The sequence below is a fragment of the Myxocyprinus asiaticus genome, chromosome 7, assembly GCF_019703515.2.
Source record: "Myxocyprinus asiaticus isolate MX2 ecotype Aquarium Trade chromosome 7, UBuf_Myxa_2, whole genome shotgun sequence".
NCBI lineage: Eukaryota > Metazoa > Chordata > Actinopteri > Cypriniformes > Catostomidae > Myxocyprinus > Myxocyprinus asiaticus.
The window spans coordinates 12,307,838-12,330,901 of record NC_059350.1 but is presented as its reverse complement, the minus strand read 5'-3'; the positions used below and the strand labels follow the sequence as shown (position 1 = coordinate 12,330,901).

The following is a 23,064-nucleotide window of genomic DNA, read 5'->3' as shown; positions in this document are numbered from 1 at the left end:
AAAGCTTGTCGCATATCCAAAAAGACTTGAGGCTGTAATCGCCGACAAAGGTGCATCAACTAAGTACTGAGTTAAGGGTCTGAATACTAATGTCAATATGATATTTCAGTTTTTTCTTTTGAATAAATTTCAAAGTTATCAAAAAATCTGGTTTTTGCTTTGTCATTATGGGGGATGGAGTGTAGATTGATGTGGAAAAAAGTATTAAATAAGTATTTTAGAATAAAGAAAAAATGAAGGGGTCTGAATACTTACTGAATGCACTGTGTGTGTGTGTGTGTATATATATATATATATATTATAAAAATAATAATTCAGATAATTAAAATGCATTACATTATTGTGGCAGATGAGTAAAGCATTGATAAGACAATCTTACCTAAATATGCATCACGAAACTTGTGATACAGTTGAAGAAAAACGAAATTATGACATTTACATAAAATTTACAACATAATTACATGTTTGAGGTAAAAACCTTGACCAACATTTCAAGTAGCACTCAGAGGAAAATAAAATAATAAAACATATGATAAAGCCCATTTAATATCCACAAGACATTTGTGAAACCACTACATGTGTGAACACATGTTTGTCTTATGGGAAAAATTAACGCAAAAAAGAACTGTATTCTGGGGTATTCACTGCATTGAATACTGTATCACTTTCATTATTGTCCCCTTAGGTGCATAGTATCTATAAGCAGAGAGCTTTCTAGGTGTTCACCAGCAGTGCACAACTGAGTCCTGTAGTCCTGGTTTGATCTCAAGGACGTTACAGTCAGAAGGTATTGAGCCACATTAGCCTGTTACCTGTTAAATATTGACTTTGATCCTGCAGCACAAGGCCTGGGGGGAAATAGAGAGTGAGCCAGTCAAACACAGTAGATCTTTAGATCACACGCCTCCACTCATCTGTTGGCAGGCTGATGACAGACACAGTCCCTAGTAATGTAACATCCATAAAAACACAGCACCTGGACTTATGCCATATACTAAAACCCTTGTTGGAGAGGGTGCAAGAAAGAGATTTCTGCAATATAGCCTCAAGCTTTCATAAAAATCACATCTATGGCTAAGTGCTAATCTAGTCTGTGAGCATATTTATCACAATATCAAAGCCACTAAGGTCAGGAGAATGCTCTGTCCTTAAGATCAAGTGAAGGGATCAACCACTCAAGCCCCAGACTTTGACACGCATGTAAGCCAAAAGTGCAAGATGATCACGAAATGATGCATTCATGCTGATCATCAAGTGCACCTCTGTCTTCAAACGAAGATGATGTAAGAGCCTGCCAATCATCTTGGCAGCCGCCTAGATCATTTCCATAAGTTCTAATTGAACTGTTGGGGCAACAACAATCTGCAAATCACTTAGATACGGAGCCAAGAAGATTCCGATAGGTTAAATGAAGCCTCTACTGCTTGAAGAACCTAAAAGGAAAGCAATATTCAACGTGGCAAATCCCACTGAGGGATTGAGGTGAGTTTGACAGCAATGAGGAAAAAAAGGATGTGTTGTTTGTGAACCTGAGAGACAAGTGTTGTTTGGAGATTGACAACTCGATGATGTGGCCTTGCTTGCTGACATAGTGAAGAAAAGCAATAAAGCTAGGATTGGCCCAAAGACCAATGTCCACTTCTGAAAACACTCACTCAACTTAAATGTTATAATGTGTCACCCAAAAACAGAAAGATAGATAGGTTGACAGATACAGACACAGATATAGTCAGAGAGGATATTGGTCTCACACCTTCACACACCTTCTGAGAAGTGATGTTTGAGTGTTGGAATGTTCAGTCCCAAGTCCCCATGAAAGCATTTTCATCCAGGGCCAGAACTCAGAACTTATTTCAAATCTACAGGCAGTGGGGACGTGTCAACGAAATCAATAGCAATCAATACGCTGAGCATACTTCAATAAATGTGATTGATATTCCATCTGAAAAGAGATATGGAAGGCCATGGAAGTGCGATTTATATGACGGAAATAATTCAAGAGGAAATGAGGTCATTTCTTGTTGCGCTACATGATGGTGTGTCACATCATATATAATGCCTGGGAAGTGTAGTCAATGACATATATACTGCCAATTTGTACATAATCCAATAATATACTCCCACTGTTACCATAAAGGAATCCAACCTCCCTGGACTGTAAAACATAAATCAAGTCAGATTTCATTTAAAGTGGAACATGAAAAAGGCTTTTTTTTTTTTCCATATCTCTCTGTTACATATTTTACAACATACACATGTGCTTTGAGGAGCAACAAAACCCCTAAAAGGAGGATTTCCGTAGTGACTGCAGGGTGCATGATATTTAGCATTACTGTAGAGGAAAAAGAGCTTAGCAAAAAGGAGAAAAAAATGGGGGGCTCTATGCGTATTCCTGAACAAAGTTTATTTACATGGGTTGGTGAATAAACAAGTGAGACATTCAAAAAGAAGCTTTGGATATGTGGTCAAGAAAAGAAGCTGCATTTGGCAGAAACAATGCAGTCAGCTCAATATGCCTTTCCAATCTTTCTCTTTCTCTCTGTCTGTCCAGAAAGGTTTAGTGTTGGCCTAGGCTTCAGGCTCCAACTGGTCTCATCTCAGTGAATCCATGCATCCAGAATAATGTGAGTGGGTGCATTCACTTCGTGTAATCCTTGAAGAATGGCCTTGAGTTCAAGGCAAGGCAACATACAGGGGAAGAGGTGAACGCCGCCCAGAAAGGTGTGCTGGCTATCATTGCATCATGTATAGGTACCTTATGGTACCACAGATATCCAGTGAATGCTAATGAGTGTACCACCAAGAGCTGTCACACACTCAAGGTTACAATTTCTAATCAGAAAATAATTACATACGAAACAAACTGTGCAGATTTTACCCATGGGGCACTGCAAAGACAGCCAAAATTAATCTCACATCTGAGAAAAAGCAAAAGTTATGCTAGGATCTCAGCCTTAGAATACTGTTGGATGGGATGGTCTGCATATCGTTTGCTTTGAGTGCGAGAGGTCATAGGTTAAATGTTTGGTTTGTAAACAATATATATATATATATATATATATATATATATAGGCCAACACTAAACCTTTCTGGACAGACAGAGAGAAAGAGAAAGATTGGAAAGGCATATTGAGCTGACTGCATTGTTTCTGCCAAATGCAGCTTCTTTTCTTGACCACATATCCAAAGCTTCTTTTTGAATGTCTCACTTGTTTATTCACCAACCCATGTAAATAAACTTTGTTCAGGAATACGCATAGAGCCCCCCATTTTTTTCTCCTTTTTGCTAAGCTCTTTTTCCTCTACAGTAATGCTAAATATCATGCACCCTGCAGTCACTACGGAAATCCTCCTTTTAGGGGTTTTGTTGCTCCTCAAAGCACATGTGTATGTTGTAAAATATGTAACAGAGAGATATGGAAAAAAAAAAAAAAGCCTTTTTCATGTTCCACTTTAAATGTGTATATTAGATATGTAAATTGTGTTGTGTAAATCTGATGTTTATTGTAAATTGGTATATGTCTCATCACTGTCATGACTGCTATGTTGCTCGGAACTGCACCCAAGACTTTCACCCACTATTGCACTTGTGTATATGGTTGTGTGACAATGAAAGTGATTTGATTTGATTTGATTTTGATATATATGCTGAAAAGCAACCACAAGCCTCTGTGATTTACAATATATGTTCAGCCATTTTCTTTAAATGATTGTTTGAGACAAAACAAAGATTTTGGCCATAACATGGACACATAGCTGTGTTCTCCGACAGAATCCGTGTGTGTTAAAGTGCTTTCTCTTAACATACATGCATTCATGTTTACATGACGTATCAGAACGCCACTTTCTTCAAACCCCCGGAATAAGCAGTTTTCTTAAGTGCATGTAAACGTGGCCAAAGTCTTGATAGAATTAAAGACACTATATATGGAATAAAATATACACAGAAAACTTACAAGGAAATATGAATTTAACCACAGGTGGAGAACTGTAGTTCCGAACACTCGACTTTGCGATGCTGTTTGCGAATGTTCGTTGGAACTATGGTTTTGGGACACACCAAATTGTTGAACTATGTTGGTAACGATGGAACTTGCGACCATAAAGTTGGTTAACAATGCTTTTGGGAAATGCATCCCAGCCCAGCACTGCAACATTGGCTCGACCAGTGGTGTGAGTTAGGGGTGGGAAATTTTTTTGTTCTTTTTTTTTTCGATCAATGTTAGAGAAGGGGAGTGTTTGAAAACAATATATATAATGCAATTCCATTTGGTGAAGCTAGTGGTGCAGAAATTACAAACTTCAGCTTAAATGTAGCAAAATTGAAAAGTTGTTTTTTGGTCATACTGTGTATGAACAGCATGAGGCCAGACAGCCTTAATAAATGACTGCTGGGGGGGTCAGCATCCAAACCTCTTATTAACTATAACTCAGCCCCTGTGGAGTCTCTGAAGCCAAAATGACTTCCTCCTCAGGAGACTTTTTGCACATTTGAAGGACAATGTGCAATGGAAATGCTCAAATATATTTTTCTAGTAGAAAAATAAACCTAAGTTGCAGCAGATTCTATTTTCTCTGAGGTTTTAGTATTAGAGTTTTTATGTGAGGTTTTAATAGATGGGAGAATAGGTCTGTAAAATAATGCTTTAAATAATATTTTATTAATGTTCCATTAGTCTTGCATAGCCAGAATTTAGACTATAAAGTTCACTATGCAACTTATTTTCACCAAGAACCTCCCAATTAGATGGGAAGATACCGTCTGGCCATAATGTCAACTGACCTACTATGGAACGCTTTGTTTTTATGTAACGTTTAATGGCAGTAAACCTGAAATCAATGGATCGTGATCCCTGCTCTTCTATACAAGTTTGCTTGGTTGACACCATTACAATGTATTAAACACATGATGTTTTCATTCTTGTAAAGATGACTCCATTTTTCACAATTGCTATTTTATTTCTTATAATTACGGTGCGATTTCTTGTTAAAATACTTCAGACCTCAATTTGAATTTTATAAGCCGCTTCAAAAGTCGCATTTGCAAAATATAAAGTTGGAATACCGAGAAGTTAAAGGCGTCATTTTAATATAAAGTCTCAATAATGAGAAACAAAGTCACAATTAAGAGATTTTAAGTATGAATGGATGAATGTAGTCGCAAGTAAATTAACTGTAAACGGTGTGCGAGGCAACAAGACGGGGTCTGGAGCCTGGGGCCTTGTAGGACCATAACCCAATCTTGGCCCATCAATAACTATGATGTTTCATGTGCATGAAGTGCCAGACAATAACCTATTAACAACAGAGTACGATTTCTTATGCCCATGGTTCAGAGAATAATATCTGTAGCTGAGATGAAGGGCTTTTGCTCTTTGGCCTATAAATAACTAAATATTTTCACACACACGGACAGAGAGAGATGGGTATTGATTTTGGGTAACCTCTGTGAAGGGTCTTGGCTCCTTTTCAGGAATAAGAGGGCCAAAAGCCCAGGCATGCACTGGTAAACCCACTGGTGTTTCAGTTTCTGTCTGTTTAATCCAGTGTGATCCTAAAGTCTACAAATTCAGCTCCAAAACAGGCATACATTTAAAACTTTCAGAGATAAAAAAATCAAGACATCAGTTTCTTACCCAGTATTCTTTTCATTTTATCCAGTAAAAAAATAAAAATATGTAAGCATCCTTAAAACAAGATACATTTACTTAAATAGCAAAATGGCAAGATATAAAGTCTTGTTTTTAAGAGAACTCTGAGGTGTGTGCTTAAAACAAGAATAAATTATTTACCAATGGGATATTAAAAAATATTTTGTTTTCCCTTTGAATATTTTATTTTATTATTATTCATTCACTACTTATTTATTCATTAATTTATTCTTTTTTTAAGCATTAACCTTACTAAATTCTGTAAGATTTCTTTAATATTAGGACAATGTAAAAGAGTGAGGTCCTCATTTGAAGCACAGGTGTTGGTGGGTGATTGTATACATGTCTTCTCCACCCATGTCTGACTCTAGATGCCTGCAATATGCAATGAAGCCATGTTCAAGGCAGCAACCATAAAAACACTAACAGGAAACGCTAAGTCGTTGTAAGCCCTCTCTTGAAGATTCAGAGAGAAAGAGAAATAAAGCACTGGAAAAACAGAGGCAGAGCAAGTTAAAGAAAGGGTGTGACTTAAAAGAATAATTTGATATAGCAATTATCCCAAACCTTTTTCAACTGCAACGAATACATCTCCATATATTAGCTTTCCCTGCTCCCAGGGCACTTGTTTAAGTATGTGTGGCTGTGTGGGTCGTGACACAGGGGTTTGTACCTGCATGAGCATGGTGAAATTCCAACATCTACCTAAAAATTATATTTATTTATTTATAGGTTTTATACCACTCCTCTCTCACTCAATTCTAATTTTTAATCAAATCCAGCTTCAAACCTGCAAAATAGCTGAAACATTTGCCAATTGAGTTCGTTGGTCAACTCGTGACCAAACATCATGACGTCATGACAAAAGAACCAATGAGGTTTCATGTTATTGACATGCCAACCAAATTTTAATCATCTTTATAAATTAGTTGATGAAACTGATGATTTGATTTGAGACTGAATAGGGACTTATATTTAGATCTGCTCATCATAAAAAGTGATACGATGCTTTCAGAAGACTGGAAATATGTTGTACAAGTTGGGCTTGGACTGCTATAATGAAACTTTCTTTAAAATGCATCCGTTTGTGTTCAGCAGGAGAAATAAATCACCCTAGCTATTACACAAACAGACACCTTTTGACCTGTTTTATTTATTTATTTATTATTCAACTGATGCAGTCCATATACATAATGGAGTACTAAACTAATGTGTGGAAGTATATACTGTATATTATGTGTGGCTGCTTATGTGATGTACAGTATGTGACAATATGACCTCAACTCCACCTACATTTTCACTCCTTCATTTATTTATTTCATGTCACTGTGTTGACATAAGATGAATTAAGCAGCACAATGAGCTCATCTGGCATGCTCCATTGGGGGTTTGTCAGGTATGAACACTAACTTGACAGGTGCTTCTGTACCACAGATTAATCTAACAGCAGGGGGTCCTTTGCCATTTTGGATTCCTGTTGTCATTTATACTCAGGAAATGACATAGCTGGGGAAGTGGCAGGGTCAGGAGACAAAGGGACTCTTGATTCTCACGTGTTTATTTCATGGCAGCCCTGAGCTAAAATATACACTTATATGAGAGTGTGAGACGAGGTGATTAACTGACAACACACACAGATATACAGGTGCATCTCAATAAATTAGAATGTCGTGGAAAAGTTCATTTATTTCAGTAATTCAACTCAAATTGTGAAACTCGTGTATTAAATAAATTCAATGCACACAGACTGAAGTAGTTTAAGTCTTTGGTTCTTTTAATTGTGATGATTTTGGCTCACATTTAACAAAAACCCACCAATTCACTATCTCAAAAAATTAGAATATGGTGACATGCCAATCAGCTAATCAACTCAAAACACCTGCAAAGTTTTCCTGAGCCTTCAAAATGGTCTCTCAGTTTGGTTCACTAGGCTACACAATCATGGGGAAGACTGCTGATCTGACAGTTGTCCATAAGACAATAATTGACACCCTTCACAAGGAGGGTAAGCCACAAACATTCATTGCCAAAGAAGCTGGCTGTTCACAGAGTGCTGTATCCAAGCATGTTAACAGAAAGTTGAGTGGAAGGAAAAAGTGTGGAAGAAAAAGATGCACAACCAACCGAGAGAACCGCAGCCTTATGATTGTCATGCAAAATCGATTCAAGAATTTGGGTGAACTTCACAAGGAATGGACTGAGGCTGGGGTCAAGGCATCAAGAGCCACCACACACAGACATGTCAAGGAATTTGGCTACAGTTGTCGTATTCCTCTTGTTAAGCCACTCCTGAACCACAGACAACGTCAGAGGCGTCTTACCTGGGCTAAGGAGAAGAAGAACTGGACTGTTGCCCAGTCGTCCAAAGTCCTCTTTTTAGATGAGAGCAAGTTTTGTATTTCATTTGGAAACCAAGGTCCTAGAGTCTGGAGGAAGGGTGGAGAAGCTCATAGCCCAAGTTGCTTGAAGTCCAGTTTTAAGTTTCCACAGTCTGTGATGATTTGGGGTGCAATGTCATCTGCTGGTGTTGGTCCATTGTGTTTTTTGAAAACCAAAGTCACTGCACCCGTTTACCAAGAAATTTTGGAGCACTTCATGCTTCCTTCTGCTGACCAGCTTTTTAAAGATGCTGATTTCATTTTCCAGCAGGATTTGGCACCTGCCCACACTGCCAAAAGCACCAAAAGTTGGTTAAATGACCATGGTGTTGGTGTGCTTGACTGGCCAGCAAACTCACCAGACCTGAACCCCATAGAGAATCTATGGGGTATTGTAAAGAGGAAAATGAGAATCAAGAGACCAAAAAATGCAGATGAGCTGAAGGCCACTGTCAAAGAAACCTGGGCTTCCATACCACCTCAGCAGTGCCACAAACTGATCACCTCCATGCCACGCCGAATTGAGGCAGTAATTAAAACAAAAGAAGCCCCTACCAAGTATTGAGTACATATACAGTAAATGAACATACTTTCCAGAAGGCCAACAATTCACTAAAAATGTTTTTTTTATTGGTCTTATGATGTATTCTAATTTTTTGAGATAGTGAATTGGTGGGTTTTTGTTAAATGTGAGCCAAAATCATCACAATTAAGAGAACCAAAGACTTAAACTACTTCAGTCTGTGTGTATTGAATTTATTTAATACACGAGTTTCACAATTTGAGTTGAATTACTGAAATAAATGAACTTTTCCACGACATTCTAATTTATTGAGATGCACCTGTACATAAAAAAAGATTAGATGTGTGTATGACACATAGCAACACGAATACAAGATGACAACTTCAGAATGCTTCCAACCTTTTATGTTTGTCTATATGAGGAAAAAAACAAATCTAAAATACTTACAAAGATTGTGAGAATGAAAGAAGGAGGGAAGAAAGGAATGGAAAGAGAACAGAAGGAAGGTAGAAAAAAGTAAAGAAAGAAAGAAAGAAAGAAAGAAAAGAAAGAAAGAATATTTCTATGAACAAAACAAAGGAGTGCTGATGGTGGTTAATATCTGTAAGTGGAAAAGATGCATGGTCACTGAGTTTACACACACACACATAACTACATCCATCAGTCACAACATTGTTTTAAAAGAGTTCAGATCTCTATTAGTATTTCTAATAATGATACCGTAACTTTGAGTACACTTGAAAGACTTGAGCAAGTCTGCTCTGTTACTATGGAACCAAATAAGACATGAAAAAAAAAAAAAAAAAGCATGAAGCATGCTCGTTTTCAGATAGAAACAGGATCCTGGCATGGTGCAACACTGCACCCTACTGTTTATTGACTGAAGTGCAGAGTTTGACAAGCGTTGTGTTCTGCAGCTCTAACACATCTGCGTCATGCCATAAGATGCTTTATAAAAGCAGGACTGACACGTCCATAATCACGACATTGCAGTACACCTTTGATGGGAAATATTTATGAATTTTCAAATATCTTAAAGGAATAAGATCTTTTCACCCAACAAATAAAATGATGTCGTCATTTACTTTTGCCATCATTTTGTTTCAAACTCGATTGACTTACGTTGTTCCATGGAACAGAAAAGGAGATGTTAGGCATGTTAGGAAGATATAATGTTAATTGTATATTCCTTCCATACAATGAAATTAAATGGTGACTGAGGCAGCCAGTTCCTGACCTATTGCCAAAGATCACCTTTTGTGGTCCACGGAAAGAAAGTCATACTGGTTTGAAACATCATGAGGGTGAGTAAATGACATATTATTATTATTATTATATTTTTTCCTTTCCCTCAAAAAACTATCCCTCAAAAAAAAAAAAAAAAAAAAAAAGAAAAAAAGAAAAGAAAAAGATAATAGTCAACAGCAATAATATCATCAGCAGCAGAGGCAATAAAAACAGCAGTTCATCTTCTCTCCTGCATTAATGAGAAAACAAAACAGCCACTTTACTGAAAAGATGCCTATGTGCCCAAGACACTGATTTGTAAAAAAAAAAAAAAAAAACATATTGAGGCACGCTGTATACAAATGGTTGTATTGGGATTTATTTATTTATTTCTCTTAAAGCTGAAGTATGTATTTTCTGCAACACCAGCACCACCAAATGGAATTGCAAAAAATATTTTGTTTTCAAAACAGCTTTCGGCATACCCTAACCCCCTAACCCTAACCCTAACCCAACCTTATGAGGACCCTTCATAGACATAATGATTTTTATACTGTACAAACTATAGATTATATCCCCTAACCCTAACCCTACCCCTAAACCTAACCCTCACAGAAACCTTTCTGCATTTTTACATTTTCAAAAAAAAAAAACAGAATTTAATATGCCATTTCCCTTGTGAGGACCGCTGGCTGGTCCTCACAACGTAAGTGATCTCAGGTTTTACTATCCTTGTGGGGACATTTGGTCCCCACAAGGATAGTAAAACCTGTACACACACACACACACACACACACACACACACACACACACACACACACTTCATAACAAGTGAATTTTCCTTCAGAATTCTTACACAGATGTGGATTTTCCATCAGGTCATTCATATATATTTATATGCATGTTCACTCTGATAAACAGAAGTGTGAAAGCCTGGGGTAAGCCATGTCTCTGAGCTTCATGAGAAATGCAGGAGGTCAGGGAGACTGAGGGTCTGTTCCAAAACCTAGTGAGCTTCCTCTGAAGGCAGCATTTTAAGGCATCATAAGGTTCCCGACGCGAAGTCTGATCCAAAAGGTAGGTATCTTTATTATGCTGCCTTGTAGGATATCTAGCACTGCATCTCAACGTGCATGCTATGCACCTTAAATAGCATGTTAAATGAGAATTAGTGTGTTTCAAATCATAGTATGATTAAAAAGGAATGCTAAAGTTTCCTGGATGGCCTATTACTTCCGGTAGATTTTCAAAGTGTGGATCCTTCCAAGCTGTTTCGGCTAATATTGTCCACAATCCCTTGCTCGATAGAAGGCTTGCTTCAGAACTGTAATTGTGAAATGTTGAAAAACTACAACCATGGTGAAACCGACAATGCTTTATCAGTTTTTAAATGTTTCGTGATGTAAGCTTAATGGTTGAATGCAGTGAAAAGAAACTACTTCATTCTCGAACAGAACAGAAAAGGGTTTGAGTGATTAATAATAATCATCTTATGCTTTTATGCTTATATACTGTATTTGAATTGCTCATCATGGATGTTCTTATGTGTTTTTAAAGGAATAGTTCACCCAAAAATGAAAATTCTCTTATCATTTAGTCACCCTCATGCCATCCCAGATTTTTTGAAGAATATCTCAGCTCTGTAGGTCCATAATGTGAATGGTGACCATTCAAAGTTCAAAAAAATGCATAAAGGCAACATAAAAGTAATCCATATGACGCCAGTGGTTTCATGTCTACTGAAGTGATCCAATTGGTTTTGGGTTAGAACAGATTAGGGGAGTCAGAATTAACACATTAACACATGCGATAATTTTTTCCTAATCGCGATTAAACCATTTACCATTAATACAGCATAAACACTGGTGTGATGGGCGGAACTTTTGTAATGTGTCTGTCTGGAGTCATTACACTGACGCACACACCACAGACAGACACACAACAGTGCCAGAGCCCTTCTGCCAAGATGAGCCTACAAGCTTAGCATAACACAGACATTCTATGAATGTTACTGTCGTAACACACTAGTTAACCATTATGCTCTCTCCTATGATAAGAGTTGCGGAGGTTGTTATCTCAGTAAATAAAATAATCTCTGACAGTGTTTCACTGTCAGTGAGAAAATGATGGAGAAAGGAGCTCTTAGCCCTATTTGATGTACAAAACAAGCCCAGATGGGACTTGTGATAGAAATCATGTATTTTTCAGCCTATGTAAGGCACATGGTGAGTTCAAAGCGGCACTCGACATGAACGCTTCATGATTGCTGTAACAAAGCGGATAGCCACCGTCTGCTGGCAGATTAGTATTGTGGAGGATGAGAGTTTAAGAGATTTAATGCCCATTGCAATGAATATGCAACCTATGTGGGGACTAGTTCTTTCAATTAGTCAAACTCTCACTTAGACTTTGGGAAACATTTAATGTTACTTGAATTGGTAATATTTTAGTGCATTTCTATGTTTATATTGTGGAAGGCATTGTTTGGAAAATGTTAATAAAGCATTATATTGCTAAATACTGATTTGTTTTCTTTCCAAAGATGGAAATACATTTTGCATATAAGTATATATAGTGTTATATATAGTGTCAAATTTGAGCACTTTCAAAATCTGTGATTAATCGCGATTAACTACAAAAATTATGTGATTAATCGAGATTAAAAATTTTAATAGACTGACAGCACTAGAATAGTCTCCTACACGTTGTGCGTGAGAAGCGCTATTTGAATGACGCGTGGAGCTGCCGACTATGTAGAGTGTTCCAAATCATTCTCTTTTGAGGCTCCTTTTCAGTTAGGATGCTGCCATAGAAGACAGATGCCTATGTAGGCAGGAGACAGCAAGGCAGCTATCTAAAGCCGCTTTTCCACCACTGGGCTGAATTGCTAAACCGTACTGTTCCGTGCCGATCCAGGCCAGCTGGCATGGTTACGGTTTCTTTTTCCACTGTGGTGCGGTAAAATCAGGAGAATGTACGCAACCGATCCGTCTGTCGGCAACGCTGTGAGAGATAAACATTGGAGTGGGTGTGCTATGGAGGATGATCGCATATTCCAGTTTTTAGGATTGCTTTTTTCCCTGGTTTTACATAATAAATCCATGACGATATACTAAATGAGTCGCCACGTACTAAAGCCATTCCACCAGCATGGTTGAGAATGGTTGAGTATGGTTAGCTATTCGTTCAGAGAATTCTGGACCAAGAACAGTTTACAATTGTGCCGTGCCGAACCATGCTCAAGTGGAAATGCTAAGAACCGTTCGGCCTAATGGTGGAAAAGTGGCTTAAAGGAGGCCTGAAATGAAATCCAAAAAATCTTAAATTCTGTTTTGAAACTCAGATACATCTTGAATGGCCTGAGGGTGAGTAAATTATCAGCAAATTTTCATTTTTGGGTGAACAATTCCTTTAAGTTTTGGAACAGACCCAGAGACTCATTAAAGTGATTTATACTTTACACTTTAACTTCACACTTGTCTCACACCCCCAGCTGTGATTCCTCCTCCACTAATTATATGCATCACTGACACACAGTCTAATGCTGTCATATAGCTGTGAAAATATCTAAATTTTGACTGACCATCAAAAATGAGTCAACTTGAATAAAAGTAAAATACACTTGAAAGAGCACTAAATGTAGGGAAGAAAGAGGAGAGAAAGAGAGGCGATGGTACCTGGTATGAACATCTTAACGCCTTAAAGCAAAAAACAAAAATGAACAAAATTCTTTGCAGATAATCGAAAACAAGGATAAAGCCCCTTTTTAAGTGTTCCGGAGTGAAAACGTATACACAGTATACACTGCTTGTTATGATTTCAATGCTGAAAATTACCCCACATGGGAAAATTTATATATACACTAAATTTTGGGGCAGTGGGTGGCTCAGCAGTTAAGGCTCTGGGTTACTAGTCAGGGGTTCAAACCCCAGCACCGCCAAGATGCCACTGTTGGGCCCTTGAGCAAGGCCCTTGACCCTATCTGCTCCAGGTGTGTTGTATCATGGCTGACCCTGCACTCTGACCCCAGCTTAGCTGGAATATGTGAAAAAAAAAGAATTTCACTGTATATGTGCAAATGTATAATGTGTGATAAATAAATAAATAAATAAATAAATATAATATAAATTTCTATTTTATATTATGGAATTTACAACCCAAGTTGTCCAAAGCATGGGAGCACTTTTTTTTATTAAACACTTCATAGAATATCATAAGCACAACATTTTATGTGGGCCAGTTTCCATTTCAGGTGTGCTGACAGAGTGATTGTGCTGTTTAATGTGCTTGGCTGAAATTTTACTGATATTTTCTATATTTTATAATCAGATTTGTAAATTAATACCCAGAAAATGCAGGTATTTCAAACACAATGGTGGGTAATTTTGCTCATCTACCCGCCATAGTTGCAGGCGACCTGTAAGACGTCTAGGAGTGACATGTAACAAGAAATGCCATTAGACACAAAGATGCGCATTTGAAGAAACACACTTCACTATATTTTGAAGAAAAGCTGTCAATGCACGTGTCTGATTCGCTGCACATGTCTCTGCTGCCCATGAGTGCAGCATGAGCACATCTGACGTGCTATTCAGTCATCTGAAAAAGTTCGCTAGAATATTGTCATCTATGAGAATACTGAAAATGATCTCAGACCATCTAAGGAGATGCTCTGGGTTTAGTTCGCTTTATTTCCACGGAGCAGTTCGCATGTTACATGCACTGTGAACGGAACTCTGCAGGTTCCCTTTATTCTGACATTGCTTAATTCCAAATTTGTGGCTGTATATGTACCATACATATCAAATGACATGCAACGACATTAGGTAAAATGTCATGTGTGTCATCATAATTCAGTTCAACCTTAGACATGGTGCTTGAAAAAGAAGTTTCTCTTCTGCGCTTGTCTACTCTTTAGCTTTCATTTGTATCTTGCAAAATTTTCATTATGATAATAATAATACTATGGTATTTTATGTTGTATTACAAAATAACACTATATTATTATTATTATTATTATTATTATTATTAAAATAAAAAGTTAATTTCATACCCTGTTTATGATGTACAGTATAAATGATATGAATTCAAAGTCATGGAAATAGTGGCCATTGATGCTCAATGTTTGCATTGTTAAAAGTGAAGTCTGTAATTTGCGTGCCACTAGTGGAATAACTTGAATAGGGATGGGGAATTAATTTAGATATATTGTGAACCAAAAAATGACGAACCATATCGAGGCAAAACTTAATATTTTTCGACAATTTCCACATTGTTTTCTGTCCATAAATGAAATGACCCGTCAAACATCATAATCTCTCTATCCCTTGATTTTACCCCACTGCGCTTTTTTTTCCGACACTGTTTACAGGGTTCACACAAGATCCTTGAAGTGCTTAAAGTGCTTGAATTTAGCTTTTAGAAATGTAAGTACTGGAATACATGGGAAATTATTTTTCCATCAATATTATTTAAACTTTTTATATATTTTGATAAGAAATTAAATGAGCATTTTGTTCAATTTTTTTTTTCAAAAATAAGCACAATTTTCTGTCACACTTTGTCATTTAAGTGTTATAATATCATATTGAGATTATATTGAATCGTGAACCTCATATTGTATAGCAAACCGAATTGTGAGATAACCACATCGTCCCATCCCTACAGTTGAAGGTTTCAAAACTGGTTTCAGAAACACTCCCATGCCCCTATTATCTGCCCCTCTCCAGCCTCTTAGCTGTCTTAGCTGGCAAGTAAACTTTATGCTTCAGAAAGAAACACACTTAACATTATCAATCCTCTTTCCCTTCTTAAACAGTCTTTTACTGTGTTGTTTTGGTCACTGTCTGTGCATCAAATGGGGGTTAATAATGAATTATGATGGATGAACTTGGAAATGACTGGAAAAAAACATACTCATCTACACACTTGTACTACAATTAAACTAGTAGCCTATGTTCGAAAGTGTTCTCAGCTTTCTGTTCTGGTAATTGTCATTAATGACAACTTTCTAACTAATCAACAAATCTAGCATCTCTTCACACTTTGCAGGGTACTATAATAGAGTCTGTATCTGAATATAAATATCATGGTTTTATACTTGATGAATCGTTATCTTTTAAGACTCATGTAAATCAGTTGGTGACAAAACTCAAGCTAAAGCAAGTTTTTTTTTTTTTTTTTTTTTCAGAAATAAGCCTTGTTTTTCATTTGATGCAAAAAAGAAACTAGTCGCAGATACTTTTCTGCATGTGCTTGATTATGGAGATGTTTTGTATAAATCTGCCCCATCCTATCTTTTATGTTCATTAGACACTATTTATCAAGGTGCACTTAGATTTATAACAAATTGTAACTTTACTACTCATCATTGTGAGCTGTATAATAGGGTCACTTGGCACTCACTGTCCACACGTAGACTAAAGCACTGGTATCTGTTCATCAATAAATCTATTTTAGGCTTACTGCTATCATATCTCTGTTGTCTTGCCCAACAGATAATTGCTGTGAAGTATTCCTTACACTCTCAGAATTTTTATACTCTTTCGGTTCCATTTGTTCGAACAGAATTAGGGAAACAATCTTGTCATGCTGCCCCCTGTGATTGGAACACTCTACAAAATGATTTAAAGATAAAAAAGGCTGGTGTCAATGTGTACTTTTAAATATCTTATTAGAGAATTCCACTCATCATTTTTAAATGGCTTTGGTCAGAGAGTGTCTGCTAAAAACAATTCTGTAATATGAATTAATAAATGTTAAGAGAAAGTCTAATTATACAGCTGATGTGCTAAATACTAAATGCCCATGTTGAAAACATAATGATAGAAATAGCATTACAAGAATCCTGCTATGTTTCATTTATTTTATTCATATTTTATTAATTAATTTACTATTCTATTTATTGTATTTTTATGCACATGGATATGTTTGGGATCTGTTTAGACCAGTGTCTAAACATAACAAAGAACACAGTTTTACTAAATCAATCAAGCCGCAATAAGGTTCGGATAGATCTTAGTCTTGTCTTATCCCTACATTTCCTCCATAACCACTAGATGGCAGCCTCACATTATATTCCAAATAGCCTCTCAGAGGCACTTTACACTTCAGTAATGATTTTCCATTGACATATGTATCTTTCTTAGACTGACTACTTGTTGTTAAGTAAGAAACAACAGTGCATATGACAGAGACAAGGATGAGAATGTCACTTTCCTGCTGCTGTATATTTGTGTGCTTTTTAAAAGCTCTGACCTTGCACGTGACATGCACTGTGATAGCGACCTGGTTAGGGTTGCACCAGCTGTGCGTAAGGTCTCACCTAAGTTGGGACATAAAGTTCACACTAAGGGCTTAGTAACTACTATTTAGTTTGTAACCAATTTGGTTACAATTTGCTTAATTTGGTTGCACCACCTGTTCCTAAGGCAAGACTTAACTACAGTAGTAGGTCGTAAGCTCTCCGTAAAGTGATGCATAGTTGAATAATATGACGTTTACCTTAACTGATCAAAAAAAATAAGCTTCAAATTTGTACACAGAAGTGTTAAGCCATCAGTTTCAGTTTGATCTTGTTACAGTTGATGTTCAAACCTTGTTTGTTCAAGTAACTGTCAGCTGTAATATATTATATCCCCATTAAAATACGATACGTAATAAAAGCAGATTTGATAAAGTATATTTGCCCTATGTAAATAACAATATTATAGGAACTGTATCTAAAATAAATAAGGGGTGATAAATAAATACTAATACAACAGGCTGGAAAAATAGGCATTTATTCATTTTAATATCCTATATATATATATATAAATATTGACTGTGTTGAAACTTGACACCGGGTGACGCACACTGAAAACTGCACCGTTTTAATGGTTTCATGCTGAAGAGCCGCTTAAATGTAAGTTTGTTTTTTTCTCTCTCTTGTAAATGTAAATAAGTGTAAATGTCAACATCATACTGTATGAATAGCCAGCCCTACTGTACAGGCCAACGCAAACTCACTTATTCCTATAAGACTTATGCTCAATAGATAAAAGAGTTAAGATCTTTACTTCCAGGTTGTGTAGATTGGTGTCTATATAAACGAGCAACATCAGAAATGTAGTGGAAAATAGTGGAAAAGTTTCTGCTTACAAGGTTTACATTCAGACTGAATTCTGAAATTAGAGAGTGAGATGGCCATAAGCATGCATTTTCAAGGCAGGAAGTAGGTTAGACCACTGTTTAAGAAATTTAAGAAGTCTCAATAATGATAGTGTTACATACAGTAAATGGGCAGTAAGAAAATAATTATGAGACAAGCCATTCCATTCAAAGTATTTAGTTACCAAATGGTGCAGGATCAAAAATATATGGAATAATGTACAGTCAGCCGGTCACTGTAGCTAAAATAACTGTAACATAGAGTGGAGGGCTTTGCATCCTGCCTTTTTGCGCCCCAAACTAATGCCACTGGTTGAGCCAGAAGTTGACACATCAGACCGTTCAAACAGAGCAATGTTTTGATTACACCACAGAGCCAAAATGCTTAAACAAAATCATGCCATGAATGGCTTACTTTAATTTGTCTTTGCCATATTAAATAGGGATAAGGGAAAATATTTTAACATTTACTAAACAAAAAACACACTGTGCCTTTAAGTGTGGATTGCATAGCAATTGTATTGTATTGTACTAAATTTGGTGACTGGATACTAAAGAAGCTGCATAGAAAACAGTATTAAACCCCTAAGTGTACTCACGTCAAACTCATTGAGAGCGGCGGCCAGTTCGCCGATACCAGCGTGCCCGTGCTTCTCATCGGTGGGTGAGGTGGCCTGGGCGGCACTGGAGATGCCCCCGATGGCCTCTTGGACCTGTTTGAAGACGTAGTCACGGTTGGCACGTGTAGCGGCAACATCGGGGTGGCGCAGGAAGGCCTGTGAGGCCGTATAGAGCATGGTGGCATTCTTCTTCAAAGCTCCGCGAGCAGCCGCCATCTCGTCCCTGCACTGAGGGTCCTTAAGTTCCTACAACACACACACACACAAAAACATTAGATGTCACTTAACTTAAGTTAATGCTGCTGGTTAATGCTTCAGCTGGCTGTGTCAATTATCATATTCATGCATGTCTATTTGAGTAAATTAAGTTAAATGCTAATATCTTGCCAGATTATGATATATTATGTTCTGGAATATCTGTAAATGTAATTGGAAAACATGCTTTCCCATGTTAATTCCTTTTTGATTTAAAGATGGGCCTCATCCGCCTGTACATGACAGATTATGTATATTTATGCATGTATATGTCAATTATTACTTCAGTGAATGTTCCTGTTACATGATACAGTATGCTTATCTATCATGCATATTCAATAGTCTACCTACCATCTGTCTGTTTCAAGGTATATACTGTATTTCGTTTCGATAGCGGGGTACAGAGGATGTTATCGTACTGAAGACACAGTTTTGGTATCGAGCCCTAGTACACCTCACAAAACGTAATTAACTCCAGAGTTCTTAATGGACACACTGGCAGCACTTCCTCAGAAGGGAACATATAATATCCTCTAGGAACACAGCCCTAACTTGATGTTTCCTGATGCAAACAAGCACTAGGTATTACAAGTCAAATATTGAAAGTAACTGGGGAGCTTGTGCTCACTCAAAGTTAATGTCTATATATCAAATGAAACAGAAGCATCACTCTAACCTTGTAAAATAAGGTTTTACAGACAGAACTTTTTTTTTTTTTTTTTTTAAATATAAAATCCTTCATAAAAGACTTCTAAGCGATAAACCAAATCAGATAGCTCACAGGTGAAATCACAATATCGCAAAAAATATTCAAACTACAATTCCATGAAGCACCGCCAATGACATAATCGAAATAAAAATGATGGAAAATATAAAACAATTGATTTAAAGTTGTTGATATTCTGAAATGTATAAGTACAAAATCAATATATAGCCCACTGTTTAGGGCTGTCATGATTATGAGATTTGGCTGAAGATTCATTGTCAAACAAATAATTGCGATTATGACAATTAATTGTCTGTTTTAAGGCTCTCACGATTATGCAGATTATGATGATTAATTATCTGTTTTAGGGCTTTAACGATTATGACAATTAATTGTCATACAAATTGTAATCATTTTGTCTTAGGTGTATGTGTGCTAATAAACCTTAAGTCATTTATTCATATTTAACTTTTACATGATTTCCTTTAAGCCTTTAAAAAAAAATTGAAATTACATTAAAAATAATATTTTAAATATCTAAATACTTAAAATATCTGTCTCTCTGTTTGGTCAACTTTAGTCTTGGTCCAATTTGCATTTACACTGTTGTTGTTAGAACCCAGCCAACCTGAATATATATTATATTATATTATATTATATTATATTATATTATATTATATTATATTATATTATATTATATTATATTATATTATATTATATTATATTATATTATATTATATTATATTATATCCAAGTACGCAATAGTAAAATATTTCTGTCCAAAACTTCTTTACTTTCACAAGTTATTTTAAGGATCTCCAATTAAACCCATGTTTCTTCATTCTATCATCTCCTAAGAAATAGAGAAAAAGGGTGTGACACAGGGCTCCTCTGCGAATGAACCCACAGCAACAAATAACATTTGCCAATACACAATCATTAAATTAAAGTGAAACCGGAGTGCTGTGCGTTCACTAAAATCCTCGTTTATATTTTTGCGGGAGTTTGTTGCGAACCCCGTAGATGGCGTGTTATCTCAAATAATTACGATTAGATCAAATAACCGTGATCAAACGATTACTTAATAATCGCGACAGGCCTACCAATGTTAAACATGATATATATACACACACACACACACACACACACACACACACACACACACACACACACACATATATATATATATATATATATATATATATATATATATATAATTATTTTTTATGAAGTTAAAATATTGTGGATTGATAGCATCAACAGAAACATATACTACTGAACAACCTCAGAGCTCACCGTAAGTCTGTCTTTAAAGGTTTGTCAGTTATTGTTAATAATCAATTCCCCAATGGAAAAATGTAATGGGATATTTACTACAACAGTAGCATAAAACAATAACTAAATAGCTATTTGGCTACTGGTTAACATTAACCAACATTAGTTAACGTAAACCAATAGCCGAAAAGTCTATTGGTGGCGTGACGTCAACCAAAAAGTCGCAGCGGAGCAAGTGCTAACATTTTGATGATTTCGCTTTGGAATAGATGTTGTTGTTGTTGTTTCTGTCCCACTTTACATTAGGTGTGTTTAACTACTATGTACTAACATTATAATACATACAATACAATGTGCTTATTGTGTAACTACTTGTTGTTCTGCAAAATTCTCACAAGATGTCACACATTTGCTGCTTCTGAGGTTGAGGTATGGGTAGGTTTAGGAGTAAGGGTAGGTATATGAGTTAGGGGTTAGGGTTAGGGAAAGGGTTGGGGTAGGGTTAGGTTTAGGGTTAACAGTTTAACTGCAAATGTAATTAAATGCTGGCACTTTAAATGTAAGTATAATGCAACAACACATGTACATAATAAATAAATTACCTAATATAAAGTGGGTCTTTTTTTTCTTTGAAATAATGTGTACCATTGAATTGTTCACAATAAGACCAAGAATAAGTAAATGGTGTCAATCTTGATTTCATAATGGCTTTATACACAATAATAGCTATTTGATTGTTGTTACAGATATTGTAAACAGCCCACAGGATCAGCGTCTAGAGTGATACTCCATAATACCTGCTGTCTGCGAGCTGCCACATAGTTGAGCTTAACCATCTCTTTCCCAAACTCCTTAAAACGATTGGCCAAGTCCTGCTCATTGGTGGCGTTCTTAACGGCTTCAAGAGATTCCTCAACCTACAAAACACACAAATCAAAACATACAAATATTCCACAGTTTAACAGTTTATACACCATCCATGAAGTAGATGAAGTACGAAAGTTAAAAGTTCCTTAAAGCACTTCAACTGATACGGTTGAGTGACGGTTAACTTTCATTGGCAAAACGTGCTTTCACTAACAATCCTCCTGGGACATATATTATGTAAATTCTGACTTCAAATCAGTTTTGTTTTACTCTCTGTAAGAAAAGTAGAAGAAGAAAAAGGTGATAATCTGTCCCTTGTGGGACATCTGAAGTTTGTCAGCCACATCCCACACTCCACAAATTCTCATTGTGCTACAATTATGTTTCAGAGATGTTTAAAGGGATAGTCAATCCAAAATGAAAGTTCTGTCATCATTTACTCACCCTCTTGTCGTTCCCATATGACTTTCTTCAGTGGAGCACAAAGGGAGATGCAAGGCAGGATGATAGCTACATTCACCATTAACTTTTTATTGCATCCTTTTTTTTTTTTTTTTTCATACAAAGAAAGTGGATGGTGACTGAGATTAACATTCGGCCAAACATCTCCATTTGTGTTGTACAGCAGAAACAACGTCATACGGGTTTAGAATGACATGAGGGTGAGTAAATGATTACTGAAGCTTATTTTTTGTTTAAACTACAATATCCCTTTAATATGCTTAGTTATTATACAACACAGAGACTGCTGGTTAAAAACTGGCTTAGTTTTGAATTGCCTCAAATAAACTGTAAGGCTATAGCGGAAACGTTTATTTGTATCTTTTGTCTCAACGTCACTAGGGAACAAAGAAAAACAGAAAATAGAATATTATAACTAGAAGCTAGGGATTATGGGCAAAACTATGTGAAGATTGAGGTATGAGAGCAAAAAGCCTTAGCTCACCCCTTCTAAAATAGCCTTCGCTACCTTGAAAATACAAATTCAAAATGTAAAGCTTAATTGATGACTATCGGCAAGCGAAATGACATATGAATGTGCTATTTATGCATTTTAATAGTTTTTCAAATGTTGTGGTACGAGGCCATTGCTGCAGCAATATGTGTTTTGCAAACAGACAACAGGCCTGGAGAAAAAGACACAGCAGAAGTCTCCAAAGTTCCCTGTTTCTATAATAAATATAAAGATATTTTGTGCCCTTGAAATAAAGAGTGTATCAATGTACAGTTATGTTCATACTGTAAGTGTAAATACCCCTTGCAGAATCTGTAAGTTTTTTAAATAAGATTCGATAAACCATAAAAAAAAACTGTATTTGTTTTAATTATTTTACTTGGTATTACCCTGATGAAGTTATTTACATATATTCCACAAAAATGCTGCAAGCAGTCATTGATGATCAAGGAGGCAGCG

General features: G+C 36.3%; 1 protein-coding gene across 3 annotated transcripts in view; it reads right to left on the bottom strand.

The window, feature by feature from the left end:
* The window catches only part of LOC127444421 (catenin alpha-2-like), a 786,240-nt gene that overhangs the window by 583,236 nt on the left and 179,940 nt on the right, over positions 1-23,064 (bottom strand). For all 3 annotated transcript variants that reach the window (XM_051703784.1, XM_051703786.1, XM_051703785.1), the window contains exons 5-6: positions 21,581-21,700; positions 18,527-18,793 (exon numbers count right to left, since the gene is read on the bottom strand). In XM_051703784.1, coding sequence (XP_051559744.1) covers positions 18,527-18,793; positions 21,581-21,700 — 387 coding nt within the window. The remainder of the gene's footprint in view (positions 1-18,526; positions 18,794-21,580; positions 21,701-23,064) is intronic.